Source organism: Paralichthys olivaceus, chromosome 4, assembly GCF_024713975.1.
Source record: "Paralichthys olivaceus isolate ysfri-2021 chromosome 4, ASM2471397v2, whole genome shotgun sequence".
In the NCBI taxonomy this organism is placed as follows: domain Eukaryota; kingdom Metazoa; phylum Chordata; class Actinopteri; order Pleuronectiformes; family Paralichthyidae; genus Paralichthys; species Paralichthys olivaceus.
Window position 1 is genome coordinate 19,111,788 of NC_091096.1, and position 21,862 is coordinate 19,133,649.

General features: G+C 41.6%; 1 protein-coding gene across 5 annotated transcripts in view; it reads left to right on the forward strand.

Moving 5' to 3' along the window:
- The window catches only part of gapvd1 (GTPase activating protein and VPS9 domains 1), a 28,561-nt gene extending 7,462 nt beyond the window's left edge, over nucleotides 1-21,099 (forward strand). Inside the window, exons 5-30 of one of the 5 annotated variants that reach the window (XM_069524086.1) lie at nucleotides 76-159; nucleotides 255-389; nucleotides 868-1,060; nucleotides 1,670-1,750; nucleotides 2,016-2,039; nucleotides 3,544-3,698; nucleotides 4,494-4,623; nucleotides 4,923-5,048; nucleotides 5,167-5,340; nucleotides 7,857-7,994; nucleotides 9,166-9,300; nucleotides 9,987-10,106; nucleotides 10,458-10,535; nucleotides 12,328-12,674; nucleotides 12,844-12,931; nucleotides 13,732-13,764; nucleotides 14,407-14,478; nucleotides 14,585-14,713; nucleotides 14,798-14,924; nucleotides 15,055-15,167; nucleotides 15,796-15,955; nucleotides 16,087-16,274; nucleotides 16,584-16,797; nucleotides 17,405-17,477; nucleotides 17,598-17,795; nucleotides 18,094-21,099. In XM_069524086.1, coding sequence (XP_069380187.1) covers nucleotides 76-159; nucleotides 255-389; nucleotides 868-1,060; nucleotides 1,670-1,750; nucleotides 2,016-2,039; nucleotides 3,544-3,698; nucleotides 4,494-4,623; nucleotides 4,923-5,048; nucleotides 5,167-5,340; nucleotides 7,857-7,994; nucleotides 9,166-9,300; nucleotides 9,987-10,106; nucleotides 10,458-10,535; nucleotides 12,328-12,674; nucleotides 12,844-12,931; nucleotides 13,732-13,764; nucleotides 14,407-14,478; nucleotides 14,585-14,713; nucleotides 14,798-14,924; nucleotides 15,055-15,167; nucleotides 15,796-15,955; nucleotides 16,087-16,274; nucleotides 16,584-16,797; nucleotides 17,405-17,477; nucleotides 17,598-17,795; nucleotides 18,094-18,234 — 3,456 coding nt within the window. In that variant the 3' untranslated portion in view covers nucleotides 18,235-21,099. The remainder of the gene's footprint in view (nucleotides 1-75; nucleotides 160-254; nucleotides 390-867; nucleotides 1,061-1,669; nucleotides 1,751-2,015; nucleotides 2,040-3,543; nucleotides 3,699-4,493; nucleotides 4,624-4,922; nucleotides 5,049-5,166; nucleotides 5,341-7,856; nucleotides 7,995-9,165; nucleotides 9,301-9,986; nucleotides 10,107-10,457; nucleotides 10,536-12,327; nucleotides 12,675-12,843; nucleotides 12,932-13,731; nucleotides 13,765-14,406; nucleotides 14,479-14,584; nucleotides 14,714-14,797; nucleotides 14,925-15,054; nucleotides 15,168-15,795; nucleotides 15,956-16,086; nucleotides 16,275-16,583; nucleotides 16,798-17,404; nucleotides 17,478-17,597; nucleotides 17,796-18,093) is intronic. The other 4 variants (XM_069524088.1, XM_069524087.1, XM_020093897.2 and 1 more) reach the window with 4 other exon arrangements.
- Nucleotides 21,100-21,862: the final 763 nt, after the last annotated feature.

Here is a 21,862-nt window from a genome sequence, read left to right on the forward strand (position 1 = left end):
ACTCTTCTTCACACTTAAACATGTGTTAGTCTTTCTCCTGAAGACTGATACTGCATTATCTTTTTTGTGACACAGGTGGGACAGCTTTTGCAGCAGTTGGCAATGGCTGATGATGATGCAGATCCAAGGCGGAAAAGCAGTTTGTCTAAATTTGATAAGGTATGTGGAACTAGTGTACATTTTCTTTTAATTCTGGCTTAATTTCCTGAAATGTCTCCTTATGCTAAGTCACCTTTCTGGCTCTCTGTCACCAGAGTTGTGTTGCTGCCTTTCTGGATGTGGTAATTGGAGGAAGAGCAGTCGAGACCCCACCCATGTCCTCGATGAACCTTCTAGAAGGACTCAGCAGGACTGTGGTCTATATTACACATCATCAGCTGTTAGCAATGGTAAGCTCTTTTGCTACTGATATCCAAATATAAGTGACATTAGTGACATTGCATCATAGGCTCTCCAACAAACCAGGTCATATGATAAGATTTTTCTGCAAACATTTATTTAAACCAATTGATAAGAGCTTCTTAAATTCACACTCTGTGCATAGTGGGTGGACAAAATAACAAAAATGCCAAACAATAGAAGCTGTGTTAAATGTTCTTGTGGTAAAGATCAGAAGAGCAAATATCTTGTTTAGCACACGTCTTCCAGTCAGTGTTCATCCTCATCTTATGACCAATTGTTATCTTTCTGTTTGACATATGTTATCATTATTGAGAGCTTTACTTTACACCATTCACATAGTTATGAGTAGCACCATCATTACATTTTGTACCAGACAATAGCTTACATTAATAAAGAACACAGTGTTGTCCAAAGACCGATTTACTGTCATGATCTTAGGAGTAACATCCTTCCTTTGTTGCATAGGTGGACTTTGTGCGCAATGTGACCGCAGGGGACCAACTCCGGGAGGAGGAGCACATGGCCCTGGAGAACCTGCTGGCCAACGTGCCACAGTCTCGAACTGTGAAGAGCAACAGTCTGGAGCTCACACCCTCCAACACCCCCCAGCTCTCCCCGGCTACCACTCCTGCCAACAAGAAGAACAGGCTCCCCATAGGTACCTACCTGCACTGCGCCTCTAAGCCTCTGCCTTTCTGCCATTCTGGTTTTCAGAATAGATGGCTGATGTGTTGATCGGTCTATATGATGCAACCTCTTTTCATTTCCCAGTATGAGGATCTGAAGGATATTTTGCTTCATAGAAATTTCACAATTTGAAGCAAGAATTCATAGATGGAAGGGTACTATTTAGTTTAATGAGAAGCAAAGTAAACAAGCTGAGTGGTGATGGCTAGTCAAAGTCCTGAGTGTTATTAGAAGCTAATGAGTGCCTTCTCAGCTTGTTATGAAGATAATTAGCATGGCCTGGATTGAGGCTCAATTACAGAAATGACAACCAATTAAATTACCAAATATAAATGAGCTAATTTTAATTGGAATGGATGGAAAAGATGCATAGACTACCTTCATTAGCATTTCAAGACAAATGATGCTGCAGCAACATCCCCTTAATTAGAAACCAACCACTTGTGCTTGCTTCTCTGAAATGTGACATTTATATACACAGATCTTGATTTAACACTCTTATGAAATGTACTCTGTATTCTTTCTCCAACTCCCTACCTTGTCCTTCTCCTTTCCTCCTGTGCTGCCAACGAATGACCAGGACAACACTTAGCTGCCATAACATCCTGGGACCCCACAAGCACCACTCTGTCTGCCCACATTCCATTAGTAGCCCCTTTTGGTGGGTAGTCGGTCAGTCGTGTTAGAGCTAGAGAGAGCTTTACCCATGTATCAGCTGTTTCACCCAGTCTACACTCATCTAGCTCAGGCTCCCAGCTGCACAGTAACCACGCTGCCTCGCTACTATTACCTAGTAGTGCTCTTGTCCACGTACTCTCACCATGCTTGCTTTGCTTTGCACAGTGCTTTGGCTCATTATTAGAGAGAAGATGTTTTTTTCACTCATTATGTTTTCTAAGTTTTCCCCTTTTTGCCTTCTCATTCAGCGGAATATGGCTATTCATTACAAGGTATAGTGGGTAAATTAATCTGCCTCCCACCTCCCCTCCTGGCCTCCTTATGGAGACACTAGTATAGTTAGTCTTAGTAGCCTATTTGGCATATTCTCCTCTCATACTATTTTTAGAGATGTTTTGATACTAATACAGCATCAGAAAAGTCTCTCACAATGTTTAAGATGCCAGTTCAGGCATTGGTGAGTCTGCAAATATGTGCCTCTGTACCGATCCGATACCACGTCTTAAAAGTTTTAAGTTTCCCGGAAATCATCTCTTCTTCGCTCCAAAACAGCTTCATCACTTTCTTAAAAGGTTACTAGCATACAGCTGTTAAAATACCATATACAATTTTTACTTTTAAATGCATTGCATCAGTACTCAGTATAAGCTGATAAACAAAGTTTGGGTATCAGTATGGGGAAGGAAAGATGATATCAGAATGTCTCCAATTCTTTTGACAATATCAAGGATTTTGTTCCTATTATGTCTTTATGTTTAGGTACAGCTTCAGATCTCTTAAAAATGCTCAACGTTTAGCAGTTTTAATTCTTTTAAACCAGCATCCTTTACATGCTCCAACTGTTGATTAGCTCATGCATTTATACTTTGAAAGATACATTTTTCATGAAATCCACTTAACTCAGTAGGGCTGCATGTGTGAAATTTAATTATTTCCAGTATCTCTCTTGAAATTATTGTAAAAGTGAGTAACAGTAACTCTACTTAGTTGTTCTATTTTAATTTTTAAAATACATCCAGTGGATGGAGCTAAAGAGTCACTGACTGCTGAAGTACTTCAGTGTTGTCAGACCTGCACAAACAGATGCAGCAAGTCACATGCACAGAGTAACATGTTTCAATGTAAGTCATGCAGAATTCATTAGTGAACCTAAATCTAGTTACATGTTGTTATTTATTTATACAGTGTTTACTGTAGTGTTGCTAAAATGATTCGGTCTAAATGATATTGCAGCTTTAGCATCTTTTGTTTTCTACAGACATCGTGAACAAGATGACCATGAGTTTTTGTGTGTGTATCTGCTTCTGAGTAAGAAGTGAACTTTTTGAAAAACTTTTATATTTGAAGAAAACCCAACCTTCATTATTGTTAAGTAACTGCTACCTAACATCTAGAAACAAGAGGTTGACTCATCTTTATTGTCACACCAATGATGATGAAATAGGGAATCATTCTTTTTTTTGTTGCTATTTTGTTGAAATCGAGCCATTGTGACTTGTAGCTCATTTCACAGTTGAACATTTATAAGCCTCTTAAATTCTGAATAATTATGAAAAACAGTTGGTGTGACATGCCACATGAGAGTATTGGGTGTGGTTCATGTTTTGGGCTAAAGCTGTAATACTGTTTGGTTGTTTCCTGAAACAAAATTACTTTCTAAATGTGAACTAAATCCAAACCAGATCAAAGCACAGTGACACATGTTGTTTTTTTATGTAACAATCAGAAAATGACAGCGTTTCCTTACTAATTCCCTCCATCCCACCAAACCAACAGCTGCTCGTAGCCGCAGCCGTACCAACATAGCCCAGGAGGGGGAGGCAGAGGCCAGCTCCCAAGAGTCTTTACAGGAGATGGAGCCAGAGGAGGTGCTGGTGATTTCACTAGGAACTGGTCCTCAGACGGTCCCTGGGATGATGTCAGAGAATGAGGTAATGTGACTTGAATTAATGTGTTCATTTGCAGGAGAGGTGATTTTGTAATTAAATGCAGCGCCATATTATTTTTTCTGCCACTGAAGGGAAGTCAACCTCGGGCTGCGCCATTCGCCTCAGTTGTGCTTGATGGCTTCCTCACTGAACTCCCTTAACATGCCCGTATGCGTTCGTACCACCAGTGTTACTACTGCAGTGCTGCTGCTGCTGCCAGCCCTAATTTTCTACACCGAGTTTGATAAAGTTTTATTAAATTATAAATTTAGTTCTTCGTTAATTTAGAGAGAAAGAGAGAGAGAGTGCAAGCAAGGACATGCGCAAACAAACTACTGCCCTTCACTCTTCTGTTATTTATTGACTGTATAATACATAGTTATAGTGGACCTTGGGTTTGATTATACTAAACTTAAACAACACAATCTCTCAACGAAGCCTGAGCTGTGTCTCAGAGTCTCATCTCATGCAGACTGTTTGAACTGTTGACATATGCGCTAAGCAAGAGGTTCTGCGACCACCCACACAGGTGAGGTTAGCAGTGTTGCACGGGCCCAAGACTTCCTAGAGTTGCTGTCATGCATTTTTTTAGTGCTTTGTTTGTGCTTCAAGCAATGGATAAGAAACTTTGCATCTCATATAGAACTAAATCCTTGCTCCATTTAATTATCTCCTGCTGCCTTTGAATGAGTTTTCCTCTTGCAAGAAAAACTATTTTGCAACCAAACAAAAGTGACATACAGAATATACTATATAAATCTCTTTTACCATGAACTTCCTTTCTCTACCGCCCACAAGGTTCTGAACCTACAGATGGCTGATGGAGCCCAGGGAGATAGTCATGCTGATGATACCAAACTGCATGGTAAACCAGACAAAACCCTACGCTTCTCCCTCTGCAGTGACAACTTAGAAGGCATCTCAGAGGGTCAGTCTGCTGTCTGATGACACACAAATCTAAAACATGAGGCAAACAGATTGCTGCTGTGGTTTTCTTTTACATTTTCAGAGTAATATCAGAAAATGTGGAAAGAAAGTGCATCATTGTGAATATTAATAGTTATGTTTTTTCATACCATCAACAATGCATTTTTTATAGTGCTTTTTACTATTAAACTTTAATACAAATATTTAAAGGTGACATGGTCAGTTACAATCACTTTATTCTAAAAGCTTACTGAATTCTGTTACCTCGTGTATGTTTTTAAATGTTCATTTTGTGTTCAGGTCCATCCAATCGTTCTAATTCAGTCTCGTCTCTGGACCTGGAGGGAGAGTCTGTCTCTGAGCTTGGAGCTGGACCATCAGGGAGCAACGGGGTGGAGGCTCTGCAGCTTTTGGAGCATGAACAGGGTATGTGTGTGTATGCATGTCGTAATGTTGCTTAAAATTAAGTCGAAAACTTGGTGTGAGTCCTTTTTAAATGAACTTATCCACATGGAAGGCTCTTCTAAAATCCTGTCCTCTTCAGCCACCACTCAGGACAACCTGGATGATAAACTCCGCAAGTTTGAGATCAGAGACATGATGGGACTGACAGACGATCGGGACATCTCTGAGACAGTCAGCGAAACCTGGAGCACCGACGTGCTCGGCAGCGACTTCGACCCTAACATGGATGAGGATCGGCTGCAGGAAATAGCAGGTGGGGGCATGGCTTTGTTAGCTACATGTGTACACTTTGACTTCCTGCATCACTGAGCACATTGATCCATCTACACGGCCTATGAAATAATTGCACATTTTATTTAATGAATTTGCTGCACATAGGGACTGCTAAATTAAGTAGATTTAGGGAAATGTCATCACCTTGTGGTATATGGATGAAATAGCATCAAAAAGCAGGGCTTTAATTCAGCAGTGGTTTTTTACACACATGCATGACCTTTGTAGCTTTTTCATGTTATACTTTTCTTTTATCAACTAAAAATATTTACATTGCCTTTCAGCATTTAAATAATGCACATCATCTTGAAAGATTGTTCTATATTCGAGCTGAAACTAATAATTAAGGTCACCATCATTCATGTAATTGTAGTGCAACTATAAACATTGTTCAGTTTGAGTAACACATCGTGGTAATTATACTTGTTATTATAATTTGATCTTGGTATTGTTCATCTTAAATATGGAGTACAAAAAAAATTCTGTGTTTGGTTTGTTTTATTATTATTGTGAATGTGCAATAATCTTCTTATTGATAATATAAACTTGTGAAGTAGAAGAAAACATCTTAAAATAGCCTCTAAATGCAAAATAAGTTATTCTCTCTGGATGTACATCCTGAGATTAGCTTGTAGTACCACAATGGCAATAGCTAATAAGTACATGTATAAACCTAATATACTGATATGTAAGATAAAAATCTCAAGTGGATTGTGGAGGGCAGGTTTTACAGTCTGTTGAGAAAAAATACAGGCTTATCTAATGTGAAACCAGCTATAAAGATTCTTTACTTTACTCAGATTCCAATCTCCCAGTCTCTTTTGCCTCAGTCTTTTTCTTCACAGCCCTCTCTCTGCCCATCGCTCTCTCTCTCTCTCTCTCTCTCTCTCTCTCTCTCTCTCTCTCTCTCTCCCTCTCTCCCTGCCTCTCTCTCTCTTTGACATTCACTCAGTCCCTGCAGTCTTATTGACCTTGGTTCCCTCTCATTTGCATTCACCATTTTTCATTCTTCGGAATATGGCGTTGGGGGACTTTTCCATCATTAAGTGAATTTACAGCGATTTCCTTATGTGTTTTCTCCAAGGGATTGGGTTATGAGATGCACATTAAATATCCATTAATACCTCATTATCCCACTGATAAGATTACCATGATAATGAGGCAGAAATTCTAATTGTTTCACTTCTTGTTGTGCCACTCATTTAATCATCCACCTGAAAGACAAGTACTCTGCGCCCCTACCTTGAAGACTGTAAACACGGACAGCGGGATAGAGCTCTCCCGCCGCCAATGAGAGCCCGGCCCCCGCCAACATCAGTACACACTGTTGCCTGAGCGCTGGCATGCATGTGTGCTCGTGGCGCGTGTGTGCCCTGAAGTGGAAGCATGACGTACCAGGGGGTGCGGCTACCACAGGTCGACTTTTTGGTGTTGAGCCTTGGCCACTGACTCCCACTCACACCTGCTAGCTGTGTCCCCCCTCCTCTGCGTTCTTCTGCCTTGTTAAATCACAACTTCTGAAATGGAGCTAGAGGGACACTGTGCTGAGGACTTAGTGTGAGGGTTGGGAGAAACAGTAATTTGGTTGTGAGTAATGCTGGGCTTAATCAACAGAACAAAGTCATGGCCCCCTGAGGGCCAGGGCAGGGTGAGATATTGTCATTAACCTCTGACCTTTGGCACAGTGGTATATGTGCCTGTGGGTTTCAGCATGAAATACATGTGACCTCCAACTCTGTGCGTTTCTGTATACAAAGCTCACTGTCTCTGGAACCCCATCCACACAGCAGAGAGGCACCATTTAGTATTTTTAGTACTTATGTCAGACCTTTTTATAGTGTTGTTTGAAAGTCAGACCTGAAGGCTTTAAACTGATGGAACAGTTTAAATTTCTAATTAAGATGTAACACATTAAATGAATGTAAAAAAGTGCCATATGGTGTTAAAAGAATTTTGTGATAAATTGATTAAATGAAAATTAATAGATTTGTTATTATTTCATCCATTGAGCAAATATTTTCTAGAAAAACATTTGCTGGTTTAGCTTATCATGAAAAACCATTTTGCGGCTTTTGTTTTTATACAGTAGCAAATAGACTAAATAATGAGATGATGGAAAAACATTTATTGATAATGAAAATAATTATTTTTTGCATCCCTACCAATGGAGCAGAGCATTAAATATGAACATTCCTGGGACTCAACATTCACACAACATTCATGCTACCAAAGGGATCTTTTCTGTTGTGGCCTTCTCAAGTTCACACATGGCTCATATTTAAAATCTGAATAATTTATTAGAACTAATTACAGAATATGAATCAAAAGCAGAGCCTTAACAACAAATACTTTGAGGCTTTGGTAAAGAACTAAAGGTGCTTTCAAGATTACTTTTCCACTTCAGAGGTGACTGCTCTGACTCTTGCCAGATAAAAAAAAACCTGTTTCATGCAGCTGAAGGAGGTTAACTCTTTGTCTATCTCTCTCTGTTCTCAGGGGCAGCAGCAGAGAACATGCTTGGCAGCCTGCTGTATCCTCCTGGCTCAAGTTCAGTGCTGCTGGACCCCTACGGCTCCACCATCTCAGAGACCACAAGTGAGGCCTGGAGCGTGGAGGTCCTGCCCAGCGACTCAGGTGGGGAGCCAGGTGTATTCTGCTGACACAGACGCCTTTTGACTGTTCTTTTGCTCCTGTTATTGTCTTGATTCTTGCACTTCATCTCCACGACAGTCTCAAATGTGTGTTTGCATGCACATGTGCTTGTGCAGGCATGCATTTTATTCTTGTTCATTATAGTGGGGTCTGGGACTCCAGGTGCACCGCATTCCATACCAAAATGTGTGCGTACATCTGTCATCGTATTTGTGTGCATTTGCCTGTCTTTCAGGACAGATCTGCCTGTGCCAGTAAAAGGCAGCTCAGGGTTTCCTTAGAGGGACCACCAGGTGTGTTTGCACCTGTGGTGGAGGAGTAGGGAGGGAATTAAAAGGAGAGCAGCTGTCCTCAGTCACTTTACATGTCATCTTTTTTGTTTGTCCAAACACTGCAATGCTCATCTGCACAGTTTGTTGTTGACATCACATTTTGACAGTAATCCGTCAGGACATCATTTGTTTAAGTATTAGATTATACTTTCTTGACTGTTCTTGAACACTGAGCATTCCATCCAAACATTTTATTAAGGAGAGATTACAGGCTCAAACCCCCTGTTTGAAACTAGTGTTTTGTGAAAATCAGTAGAGTGCTTTATTAACGGTGTTAAGTGTTTCTTTGAAAAGCCTGGGCCTTATGTTAATTGAAGTAGTACACCATTTCAATATGTGCAATACAGAAATGACATGCATGAGTGTCTTGATTGCTTTTTGTTCCGTTTGCTGCCCCTGTTCTGCTCTGTAATAGCACGATTGGAGGCTTGCTTCGAGTGGAGTGCTTGTTTCATGGCTAGGCAGCAGAAAACTACACTCTGAAGAGCACTTCACCAACACATTATTACTAACGAGCATGCAAATGAGTACTGCTGTTAGTATGGAGCCTCTGGGTTCGACCCAACAGCTCCGTTGGGTAGCCATACAATTGGCTGTACTAGCTTTATGGTTTGGTTTGGCAGGTTGAAGACATGATAATGTATGCTTTGTTTGACTTGGTTTCCCAATAATCATAACAGAGGTAGAGGTGGAGTGAGAAAATGACATCCTGTAGCAAACCGCCACCAGTAAAGTGGATGTAAATTCTGATTTATGTATACTTCACGTGACATCTAAGACATCTCATCAATGGTGTCTTTTTTTTTTGTTTTTGTTTGCAGAGGCCCCAGACTTGAAACAGGAGGAGCGTCTGCAGGAGCTGGAGAGCTGCTCAGGGGTCGGCAGCACCTCGGATGACACAGAGGTCAGAGAGGTCAGCTCGAGACCCAGCACCCCAGGCCTCAGCGTTGTCTCAGGTATAAATTTAACCTCTTCATCTCTCCTCTACCTCACTATTAGTTTGTCTGCCTGTGTTTTCTCTCTGTAACACACAGTTCTATGTCTGTTTAGTATCTGCAGTCCTTTTTGTCTTCTACACGATGAAAAGTCATTAAATGACCTGCATTGTTAAATACCTGTACTAAATCTACCTTTGTCTCCTTGTTTTTGTGAAGAGCGGTCATGGTGCTGGGAGGGTTGTTAACCAGCATACAGGGGGTCAGCTGGAATTTTTCTGTATGACACAGAGGTTAATACTGGTTGTCTTTTCCTTGGGCTCAGGTGGACATGCAATGTTAACATGCATGAAGTAGTATGCTAGATTAGGAAGCCAGCGGTGATGTTCCTGGCTCAGCTCACTGGAAAACGTCCCTTGGGAACCGGCCAATGGATAGTCTGTGTCTGATGATCACTCTTATCTGTGTCTTTCCCCAAACCCATGGGAGCTTACGCTACCAATTTAGAGTTCCCACTGGGCTCCAATCTGAGAGAGGCCATACAGCATAGTCTAAAGAAAAAATATCCTCTTTTGTTTGAGCAACACTGAACATGCATGTTCTCTTTCCTGACTCCCTAAAATGTTCACTGTGAAGGTGATACTAAGTTGCCTTTGTCCTGAATGTCAACACAACTGTTTTTGGTTGTTTTTCTTTTTGTGCCGCAGGTATCAGTGCAACCTCAGAAGACATCCCCAACAAGATCGAGGACTTGCGGTCAGAGTGCAGCTCAGACTTTGGAGGAAAGGACTCTGTGACCAGTCCAGATGGGGAGGAGTCAGGCCACGGTAGGAGAGTGTCAAATCCCAGCGAGGGTCGCTGGGCCATCAGTCCTGTGTGTCTTATGTGGTCAAAACTGCATGAGCCCGAGTGATCAGTCCCTGTCACTTCTACAGCTGGCACCAAGCTAAATTGCTGTTTTACACCCAACACATAATCGTTATGTAAAGTTATACTGAAGCGTTAACTACTCTTTGTTTGCCTGGCTAGGGAAACACACTATGAGAAGGCTAGGCTATTATCTTTTCAACTCAGTGGAATAAATCAGTTTAAAACAGTGATGAGCATTGTGCTGGGTGGATTCACAGTTGATGTAGTAATCACTGTTAATTGTCTCATATCCTCTTGTGTCTTTGCAGGAGCGCACCATCTGACATCTCCACCCTCACAGGCCGATTCCTTACTGGCCATGTTCGATCCCCTCTCCTCTGGCGAAGGTAATTTGCACCTCCAGAATGCTCTCCAGCCAATCAGAGCTAGAAACGAGTATCATTAAATCCCCACCCTAATGTCATGGATGCACAGAACAGCTTGAGCCCTGCAAAATTAACCTAGAGAGTGACTGGACCCCCTCACGCGAGCCTTACTTACCTCAGCTTAAAAGTGCAAGTGAAATGTCACTTGATTAGGCTCAATTAGTATCCCAGTTTATTCTCCAAAGTCTTTGTTCCTGCTTTTGTGTGTTTAGTTTTGCGGAGCAGGTGGAATGTGGAGGTGTTTGAGAGAGCAATGGTGGTGGCTGTGTGTCTGTGGCAAGGTGAAGGGATGACAGGTTGAAAGACCTCACCCCAGGCTCTTTGGCACTGTCCCCTAGTCCCACTGTGCTCATGGCACGAGTCTGCCATTGGAAGCTTTTCAGGAGAGAGAGTCTACCCTTGGAACAGGTGGCCTACCTACACCTAGGGCTCATCTCCCTCTAACATCTCTCTTTAGCACTCTTCTCCACTTTTGAGGTGTTATTTTTTTCTCTACTGGTTTTATTATGCCTTCATACCTGCAGTAGCTTTGTCTGAGGGTATTATGTTTTCAGGTTCTCCATTCATCCCATTGTCATGAATGTGATGGACAGAATTTTTTATTCAGAGACTAACTAATTCGAACTTGGTGGTCTAAGGTTGAGGGGCTAATTAAGATGAAAAAAATGTCTGGAAAACTGTAAAAAAAAAAACAATGAAGTTACAACATTTAAAGTGAAAGGAGACACTGGTAGCTTCACTATGACAACAATAGAAAAACAATTCTCTGGCCATTATTTAACATCATACTGTATGTCAGGAGTAGTAGGGGTGATAATGAATTTATTTCACATTTGATCGGATGCTGAATGCTGACACCAATCTCTGATGTCCACCTTGAAACTTTTTTTTTTTGATTTTCTCTGCTGTCTGGTTAAAGATGTGTCTGACTGTACCATTGTAATCAAATGGTTATCCCTAACCCATTCTCTAACATTAAGCTAAACCTAATCAAAACACTAAAACCAAGACTCAACCCTCAAAAAGCCCCTAGAAGATTTGAGGACCAGCAAAAATAAATCAGAACTTATAGAGAGGTAGGTGAAAAGGCAGAAACAGAAAAAAACATTATACTATTATATATTATTGGTTATTTTTAATTTAATGAATAAGGATATCTCTACAATAGAATTTACTTTTTTGCCAATCATTGGCACTTACACAGTGTATAGTATATGCAGTTTATACAGTGGACAAATGCACAACAAAGCAGTAAAACAGTCTCATCCATTTATATCTCTATTACAAATAAATATTCATCATACCTTGTATTAAATTCCATAGTCCTATATTTAAGTCTCCACTACATTTATTACATGAGTCTGTGCAGTCATGGATGTAAACTGAAACTGCACTTCTTGGTGGAAGCCTACAACTGTGAGGGAGCAGTTTTAGTCATATTAGGTGAGATGAGTAGTACAGACCAATAGTACCTTTTAATATATCTACTGGTAGAATTTCACTAATTTATTTAATGAAATGGTTTTAAAAGCATTTAAATATAAGTATCTACTTGGGGAGAATTCACTCAGTCTTGGTTATGTGTGTGCTGTGGGCTGGTAAATGACCCTTAGAATATTTAAGAGGATGTAATGAAACCTACTTGAACAAAGTGCCCATGGATATTTAAATATTGTCCGAATTCATTCACTAAAATGTAATGAAATTATGTCTAATTTATCTTTGTATATGCTTACGACTTTTATAACCTCAGGCTCTTCCACTGGAACAATTGTGAGGCCCAAAGTGCACTACGCCAGGCCCGCTCACCCTCCACCTGACCCTCCCATCCCTGAGGCCTGCGCCCTGGGGCAAGAGACGCGCCACTCTCTCTTCATGCCCCACTGCTTGGCCCAGGCTGAGCTGGAGCACACCAAGCAGCGCCACTCCTTCCCTGACAGGATGGTCCGCAGCCGCAGCTCTGACATTGTGTGCCCAGGGCGTCGGCCCACAAGCGACCCAGGCCTGAACCGACGGGTAGCAGTTGAAGAGCGTGACCCTGTCGGGGCCTTCGCCTTAGGACCCTCCTCGTCCCCCAGCAAGGACTCCCTGAAAGGAGAGGTAACCAGCTGTTGTAGTGCTCTGGGTTAATAATGTGCCACAGACATTTGTGCGTTTGCATACAAACAGCTTAAAGATAAATGGTTTCTTCTGTAGCCAGTCAAAGAGGTTTTATTTAATGAACTTACCTGCAAGTTCCCAATTGTGACAAGCTTGTTTCCATTTAAAGGTTGAGGACAGGAAAGACAGTGATGACGAGAAGTCTGATCGCAACAGACCCTGGTGGAAGAAACGTTTTGTGTCAGCCATTCCCAAAGGTAAGGAAACAGGGCATTGGTCACTGTTAACATTTCATCTCTTCAAATCTGAAAAATGAACCTGTGTGCATTTAAAAGTGATCTGTTTGATTGCAGCGCTCCCTTATTTTTTTGTTGTGGGGAGGAAAAAAGTTCTCTTAATCACAACTGGCAGGAAGCATCACACTTTAAAGAGCTGAGTGAAAACCAATTTGTAACATGAGAAAGAGAATGATGATCCATGTTGTCCACTCCATTGCTGATGCTCCATTTGGAAAATGATGTTTCTTGTTGTTTGAAGTTACTCCAGAGACGTGTACAGACCTTTTTCTCTCACGTCTCACTGACTGCAGATTTATATAGACTTTTCAAAGCTAATCAGTCATCAGAGGAGCTTTAGCGGTGTAGATTGTATGGCTGTAGCCCTCCCAGCAGTGCTGTCAGCCAGCGGCTAATGGTCATTAGATAGACCTCTCTGTCATCAGCCCTGATAGATGACACATCTCTTGTTGCAGTTCTACTCTACAGCCATCTCTCATACATCTGTCTGGGAAATAATGAGCTGTGCCCACACAGAATGAGTGCTTATTACTCTTTGAGCTAATGATGTTTCTTAAGTAAACAATAAATTGATATTCATAAAATGGAGGACTGTGTGCACTTGCTAACTTAGCTGTGAAGCCTGCACCACCAGTCTCCTGCCAAACCTCTGTAGAGTCCACTGTGTTGTTGTTGCTCTGTATGGTGACGTGCAGTCAGTTGTCCCGCAGAGTGGCAGCCTGTGTGTGAAAGGCCAACCCTGTCTGTTGTGTTCCTCACAGTGCTGTATTGGACGGCTGAGAGTGATGTCCCAGGTAAAGCTTCCGTGCTGTCCTCATTGAGCTAGCTTTACTGCTGGAGCCAGCGGCTGTGTACCCATGCTGCTTTGTAGATGTCGCCTTAGCGCAGTAGAGCTGTGATATGACATGGTGTAGCTCACATGACCACACTCCTCATCCCTGCATCCGTTTGATCATCCCTTTCTTTGGTTTCGCCATAGTACGTTACCATTTTACTGTATGGAGAATACAGAATATCAGTGTAATTACTCCACCCAGTGTTTCCTGTGTGCATCATCAAATTTAAGACTGTGTGTTTCTAGTCTGTCCTGTTTACACCCTCTTGTGTTAACAGGATATGCATCAGTATGATTATTTACATCCTTACAGACTGCACTTGTTATAATAAGCGACTGTGGATCTTTGTGATATTCTGGTTTCATTCACCATTTCATTATTTATTTGCTTTTTCCTCAGTGAACTTCTACAAATCGGCTATCGGTTTTGTATGATGCCATGCATCCCACATTGAGATTTTTAGTCTCAATAAAAGCCATGAAAAAAATACCGAAGATTTAAAGAAGCTGTCAACAGCTGACTCATGATCGGCCTGTCATCCCGTGATAGTAAAAATAGTGTCACCTTGCCTCAGTCAATCATCACGTCTCTACTCCACAGCTCCAATCGCAGCATTTCGGAAAAGGGACAAACAAGAGAAAGATGACATTGTCCAGGAGCGTATTCCACAAGGTCAGTCCTGGCTTGCTTAAATTGCATTAATTCCCAATTAGCTGAAACTAATCCACCACTGTGAATTTTATTTTTAATGGAACCTGTATGTTGGTGGTTTTGTCAGATGAGATGTTGCCTAGACAGAGCACTCACGCACAGGCAGCTGAAGACATCCTTGACAAGTACAGGAACATCAAGAGGCCCAGCCCAAGTGACGGAGCCACAGCTGGAGCTTCCTATGACGGTACCGGAGGTCAGTTTAAAAAAATGGCATCTGCACCTTACATGCACTTGCTTTAGGTGATGTTTAAACATTTTATTTTGTATATTTCCACAGATCTTTGTGTTGAAGACAACGTACACGACTCTCCAAGAGAAGACACTCTGCAGAATATTTCCACAGACGACCTCCCAGACTCGGCCAGCCAGACAGCACATCAGCACGATTCCAAGTTCTCTTTCAGGTCAAACATTTAGAATCCTGCAGAAAAACCACCAAACACCTTAAACAATCACTCTAGACTGTCTAGTGTTCTTAACACATTCTGTATAGCCGTTGCTGTTTATTAGATTTGTTTTGTTTCTGTCTCCCAGTGATGCAAAGAAGAAGTTGAGGTTAGCGCTGTGTTCTGCAGACTCTGTGGCTCTGCCCATCATGGCTCCTGCAACCACACGAAACGGGCTGCCTGATCATATGGATTCTGAAGGTAGGAGTTCTTGTACATTTGTGCTAAAACTTTGTACTGAGCCTGTTCGACTTAGTCTCATCTACCACAGTTGAGGCGTCTTTGTCACAAATCTCCAGAGGAAGCACGGTACAAGCCCTTAATGTTGGCAAGCAACCAACTACCTGAAAGTGTCCTTAAGCAAGACACCAAATCTGTTCCACCTTCACCTTCTGTTTCACCTCCCAAGGTTTAAGGCAAGGTTGAAAGAGTGAGTCCTTTTAAAAGAGAATGCCCATATGGTGTCAGTAAAATATCAAATTATTAAACCATCAAACATATTAAAAATACTTGTGTCACCACATAGAATAATATTGGCCTGTTTTAGCAGAGAAATACAAATATGACGCTACACAAATTCCAGACAGACCTCCTAAGCTTTCATCACAGCTCTGCAGGGACCCTCACATCCTGAAGCAGGACAGTAGCAGAATAAGGCGGCGGCAGCATCCAATGAAATGGTTAATGGTAAAACCATAAGAGTCCCACCTTTGTGCCCATCAGTCACTCATGTGGAGGCGGCAGGTTGATCAGATTACAGCGACCAGGCGTCCCTTTGTGAGCTGTGAGCATCATCATCTAACACTGTCTCCCTGTCGCCCTCTCTCAGACAATGACATCGTCTGCTTCCTGAAGGTCCAGCTCGCAGAAGCCATCAACCTCCAGGATAAGAACCAGATGGCCCAGATCCAGGAGACCACACGCTGCGTCAGCCGCTTCGATGCACGCACCTGCAGGAAGCTGCTGGCTGCCATTGCGGAGGATTACAGGTAAATCTGGAGGCCAGGAGAAATTAATATTTAGAACAGCCAGTGGATCATTTTGCTGCTGTTTTGTTGTATATAACAACATAAAAAATACCTAAAGATAAATTGCAATACCTTCTGTGTGTTTCTTTTAGAAAGCGGGCACCGTACATAGCTTACTTAACCCGGTGTCGCCAGGGCCTGCAAACCTCTCAGGCTCATCTAGAGCGGCTCGTCCAGAGGGTGCTGAGAGACAAGGAGGTTGCGAACCGCTACTTCACCACTGTCTGTGTTCGCCTCCTTCTTGAACACATGGAATCCAAGATGCTTGACTTTATTAAAGGTATGTCCACATTTTCATTTTATTTGTAAGTTGTACTGAGCAGATTGACAAATGTGTTCTTCAGCTGGCCTTTGCTGCCATCTTTGGAGTAATATGCAGGATTTATAGTTGTTTTGCTGTTATTACAGACAAAAAGAGCAAATATGCCGTGGCAGTCACACATTAAATCACGTAAAGATATCGTCTTTGCATTTAATGGGTTTTACAAACAAAACTCATCTCACTTAAAAACACCAGACAAGCAGTGTTACTGTATACTATGTATCCTGTGCTGATGTGAAGTCTGTTGTTTTTCTTCCTCCCCCTCAGCGTTCCAGGGGTGCACAGCGTCGGATGACAAGACAGCAGCAGTGGAGGATTTTCTGCGCTACTTGTACGGTGCTATGGCCCGTGATGCCATTTGGCAGTATGCAAGTGAGGACCAGCTGCAGGATGCCCAGATGGCTATCGAGCGCAGCGTTATGAATCGCATCTTCAAACTGGCTTTCTACCCCAACCAGGATGGAGATATTCTCAGAGACCAGTGAGTAGCCACAAACAAAGAGCTGGACTAGGTTCTGTTTTCAGTTTTTTATTAAGAATTGAAAGTGTGGAGACAACAAAGAAATGTGCTGGGAGGTAATATAGAATATCAAATGATGTCAATCATAACAGTTTAGATTTTGATTTTATACAGCAGTGGTTGAGGACCTTAGCAGAATGTAAAGTAAAAAGAGTAAATGTGAATTATAAAGCAGACAATGCAGATGGTGGTTTGAGGTCCCATCATGCACCTCTTCTCTTTTGACTTGACTCCAAGATAATATTTTATGTATCTTGACAATTATACAAATTCAATTAATTTCTTTTGTTTGTGTAAAACAAAACAAAAAACAACAACGAAAAAAAATCCCTTTTTGAAGCAACCTCCTTCAGTTCAGAGAACTGCCATCATGTTGTCGTGAAAGTAATTTTGACCAGGTCTGTTTTACTGACCATCCATATTGAGTTGAACCCACAATTAGTAATTTCTATCTATCCATCTGTTTCTGAATATGAAGGGGGGAAAAAATTCCATTGTCTAATAAGCAAAGTAGCTTTCTACTGTGTTCTGCTTGATTTCGTATCCTGAGTCTTTTTGTCTCACACAGGCTTTTACATGAACACATCCAGCGGCTCTCAAAAGTGGTGACGGCCACTCATAAAGCCCTTCAAATCCCAGAGGTATCTGACATGTTTACCTCCGTGCACTGAAAGAGACATGGACGAAGTGACTTGTCTTTACACAAATCCTTAAAAAGTTTAGGTTGTTTCAAACGTGGGATTAACTTTTTCTGTTTGCAGGTTTACTTGAGGGAGGCTCCCTGGCCATCTGCACAGTCTGAGATCAGGACCATCAATGCATACAAGACGCCACGAGACAAAGTCCAGTGTATACTGCGCATGTGTTCCACCATCATGAACCTCCTCAGTTTGGCTAATGAAGACTCCGTCCCTGGAGCAGACGACTTTGTCCCTGTACTTGTCTTTGTCCTCATAAGGGTAAGTCTGCTCGTACATCATTCCTTCACACTGTGCTGCTACCAACTGATATTTCCAAGAGTTTCTACATTCCATGTGGATAATTTATTGACTTTTTGTCAGTGAAGTTGAGAATAATCATCAGAAAATGCTTCCACAAAAACAACTGTAATTGTAGTACACCATAAAGACTTCTCTCTGCTAACCTGTGTAGATATATTTTCCATATTTCCATTTTTATAATTATAATCTGCACGGCTTTGCGTGAGGTTCTTTCAGCGGTTAATGTGGGCCCATCCCCACATCTCCTCCCCTCTAGGCAAACCCGCCCTGCCTGCTGTCCACCGTTCAGTACATCAATAATTTCTACGCCAGCCGGCTGAGTGGGGAGGAGTGCTATTGGTGGATGCAGTTCACCGCGGCGGTGGAATTCATTAAGACCATCGACGATCGCAAGTGAAGCAGAACAGCCACCTGTATGGGCAGACTGCGGGGGAAGGAGCCGGGAGACTGGGAGACTTCCCAACCAACTGCTCCCTCTGCACAGTTTATAAAACCTGGCCCTCAGCCTGCTCTTTATTTGTATAGCTTGTACATAGCCAGAGACACTGAAAGATTACAAGATATATATTACTGTATGTATGTGGACAAATCCAGGTTTTAGCTGTGGTGGAAAAAAAAAATGGCCTTGGGGGAAAAATTGGCAAGATGTTAACTTTGAACCTGATTTGGATTTTTCCTTTTACCTTTGTCTCTGCAGTCATGTTTCACTTTTGGGGTCTGTATTAGGAATTTTATATCCACACATTTACCAGTATGACATTAAATCAACATAAAGATAATCCTATATAGGGATATAGGGACCAGACTTGCTTGATGTGATCACTGATCTTATTTTTCCCCCCAGAGTGAGAGGGAAGGGCTTCCAATTAAATTACAGTATAATGTTGATTAAATGCATTGTAACGTGGGGATTTACAGTGCGTGACAAGTTACTAGTGGGATTTAGTGACTCATACACACTGAAATCCATTCACAACCATAGCACTCATCAGGTTAGTGTATCAGACAGTAGGGCAGCTTATTTCATGAACTGTTTACTTCATCCTATTCCCAAAAAACACGTGTCAGTGACAATTTGGACATAAGGGCCCACGTATTTATATGAAATAAAATGTATTTATTTCTGTAAATCTATTTAATGCTTTGTTTATCTAATTTTAAACATAATGGAAATGCACATCATGGCCATTCAAGATGTCTGAGGCTGGTAGTGGTGTCGTTATATTAAACTTGCAAGAAAAGCTTGGGATAGGAAAGGCACCTTAGCAATGAGTTGCCCTCGAGCGGGGGCTTCTGGGCGTTCATGATACAGGGTCAATTTATGCACAGAGTAGTGGTGGCATTTATGACAATACTGGAAACAGTGCCTTTGGTAGGGGGCACTCTTTACAGGTTTGGATGAGGGTGTTTTTTTTTGTCTTTACCCAGCATAGGCATTATCCCTACCCCTCACCCCCCCACCACACACACACACACAATGGGCCAACTATGTCTCACTGAGGAACCTTAGTCCAGCCCTCCATGCAGGTACATCTGAACGTCACAGCTCAGTTTAATACACTTGAGTTTGAACAACAACTGTTCACTTTAGATTTCTTGATCTTACCTCACAGTTGAGCCTGATGTCAGTCTGGAAACACTTACCTGTCCTGCATTCGGTTGCCAACAGAATACTGGATCTTTTTTTTTTGCACTGGTTATAAAAAACAATGAAGGGAAAGGGAGGAAAAGTTGGATCTTGAGCTGCTGTGATGCCTGTTGTGGTCACGTCACCTTAATTAACACAAGCCTTCGTTAGCGAACAAAGATGTTTTAGTTTCTAATCTTATACCTGAGATATCACATGTGTCTGTGTGAGCAGACCAGTGAACTATTGGATGTTAGCTCTACCTCCTCATAAGTTCAAGAAAGGGACTCGTGTTTATGTGCACTTATATTTTTTATTTTTCCCCAATTTGCCGTGCTGTGATATCCCAGTGTCATTGTATCTTTCCATTATAGTACGAGCATGTCTTTTAGTAACCAGAAACGACTAAAACTCCTTTTCTCTCGAAATCCTCTGCTTCATTTCTGCGCACGGACGTGCCACGTGTATTATAGTTTTCAAAAATGATCCATTTCTTTTCATGGTAAATGACCTCACAGCACAAATACACAGTAGGCTAGAAGAGCAAATAATCAACACTTTTGACTTGTTACTGACTCGCAGTTTATTTTAAAGTGCTTGATGTAGTACATGAAGTGTGTTTTCTTTTTCCGTCTAGTGAGTGTGTTTGAGACGACTGCGTAATTGGTTGACCCTCTGCCTCCTCTTGCATGAAGTCATTGAATGGTCTGTACATCCTCAGTCATGATAAACAGTAGAATAGGATTAGTATCTGCCACAGGCCAGTAATTGAACCTGCAAGAGGATGCAAAGCTTCTCTTTGTGTTTGTGATACTTGCATATCAGAACTCGATTTTATTTTGCACAAAGCAGATGGCTCTTCCGATTTGACAGGGAGCAGTGCATTTTGAAGTGTCGTTCCCTTTGGCCTTTACAGTCATAAACACAAACATATTGTGATTAAAATAACATTTGAGTAGCAAAAGTTAAGCACCTGACTGTTACTTTCTCAAGCTGATGAACACCCAGGTTTATGAGCAACATTACAAATGCATCTTTACCTCCATCTGCAGGAGCATGTGCAGCAGATTCATATGTGCAGTACACTTCCTATGCAGTCTGTAATCAATTTGATGAGAAAACCATGCACTGGAAAATCAAGTTGCAGGTTGCATCTATACTAATTAAGTTTATGTGATGTCACTTTAATTGGAAATACATACTGCACAAATCTGATGAAATTATTTGGACCTGGCTTATGTTTCAGCGTTTCCCCGAACAGCTGGGCACAGCAGCTACGTGAAGAACTGTTTAAAACAACAAATAATTTACACACATAAATATATATATATATATATTGCTGTGATATAGCACCTGTGATTTTTAGATGTGATCGTATGCAAACCACTGGACAGTGGTGTGGAGTGAGCAGACTGAGGAGTTGGTCCAAAGCTTTACTGCTCTGCTCCCTGTACAACTTCAGTTTAAAGGTTCAGCAGAGAAGAAAAGAAATGTTTTACATCTAATTTTCCATTTAATTGTAAGCTTGCACAATTATGACATGCGGGGAAAGCCGGTTTGTCTTTACTGTGATTAATGCATTATGTAATTCTTTAAAAACAATAAAAGAAGCAGAAGTTTTTCCTTTTTTTTAAATTTTTTTATTCTTCTGTGTCACATTATGCAGTTTTTCTCCACAGGAGTGTCACGACCAGTAAACACGCACAACAGCGGTTCATTATTCTGCGGCTTCTCGGACAGTTGTAGGTATATCTGCCCGACAGTTCACACAATACGAGAGATGTAGGGAAATTTATGCATGGAATATAATTGTTAGTGGGGGCAGTGGAGCAGCATCATCCAATCTAGCAGCCACAAATAGCAACCTCTCAGCAAACATTTCATTACTGCTGACAAGTGTACGGTGGATTGTAATTGGAGATATCCCCTCATCTAAAAGCCCTCCTTACTTCACCGATCGCCTGCTCTCTAATACTCATCTTTTTTTCATCATAAACTTCTTGGTGGGGTGCTTTGTGTCCCTAGATGATATCTCGCAGTCGTTAATTTAAATTCAAATTTTTGGTGTGTGAAGTTAATTAGTTGCATAAGCCAATGGCTAGATAGGCCAGATTTGGAGATTGGATCTTTTGACTAGGTGACACTTTGCTGATGTGAGATACAAGGGGAAGGGAGGGGGCTTGGTTTTTATTTTGTATTAAACTGCAGCATGCGCTCTCAGCATTAACTAATACCAGCTTCAGCAGTTACATGGAGGCAACATCACTTAAATGAGGTGTGCTGTTACTTCTAGTGTCAGTGCAGGGTGGGGGGTCAAGTGATGAAGAATAGGAAGAGGAGGAGGATGGTTTGTTTGTATCAACTGACCCTTGTATTAATGCCATACTGTTGCTTGAAG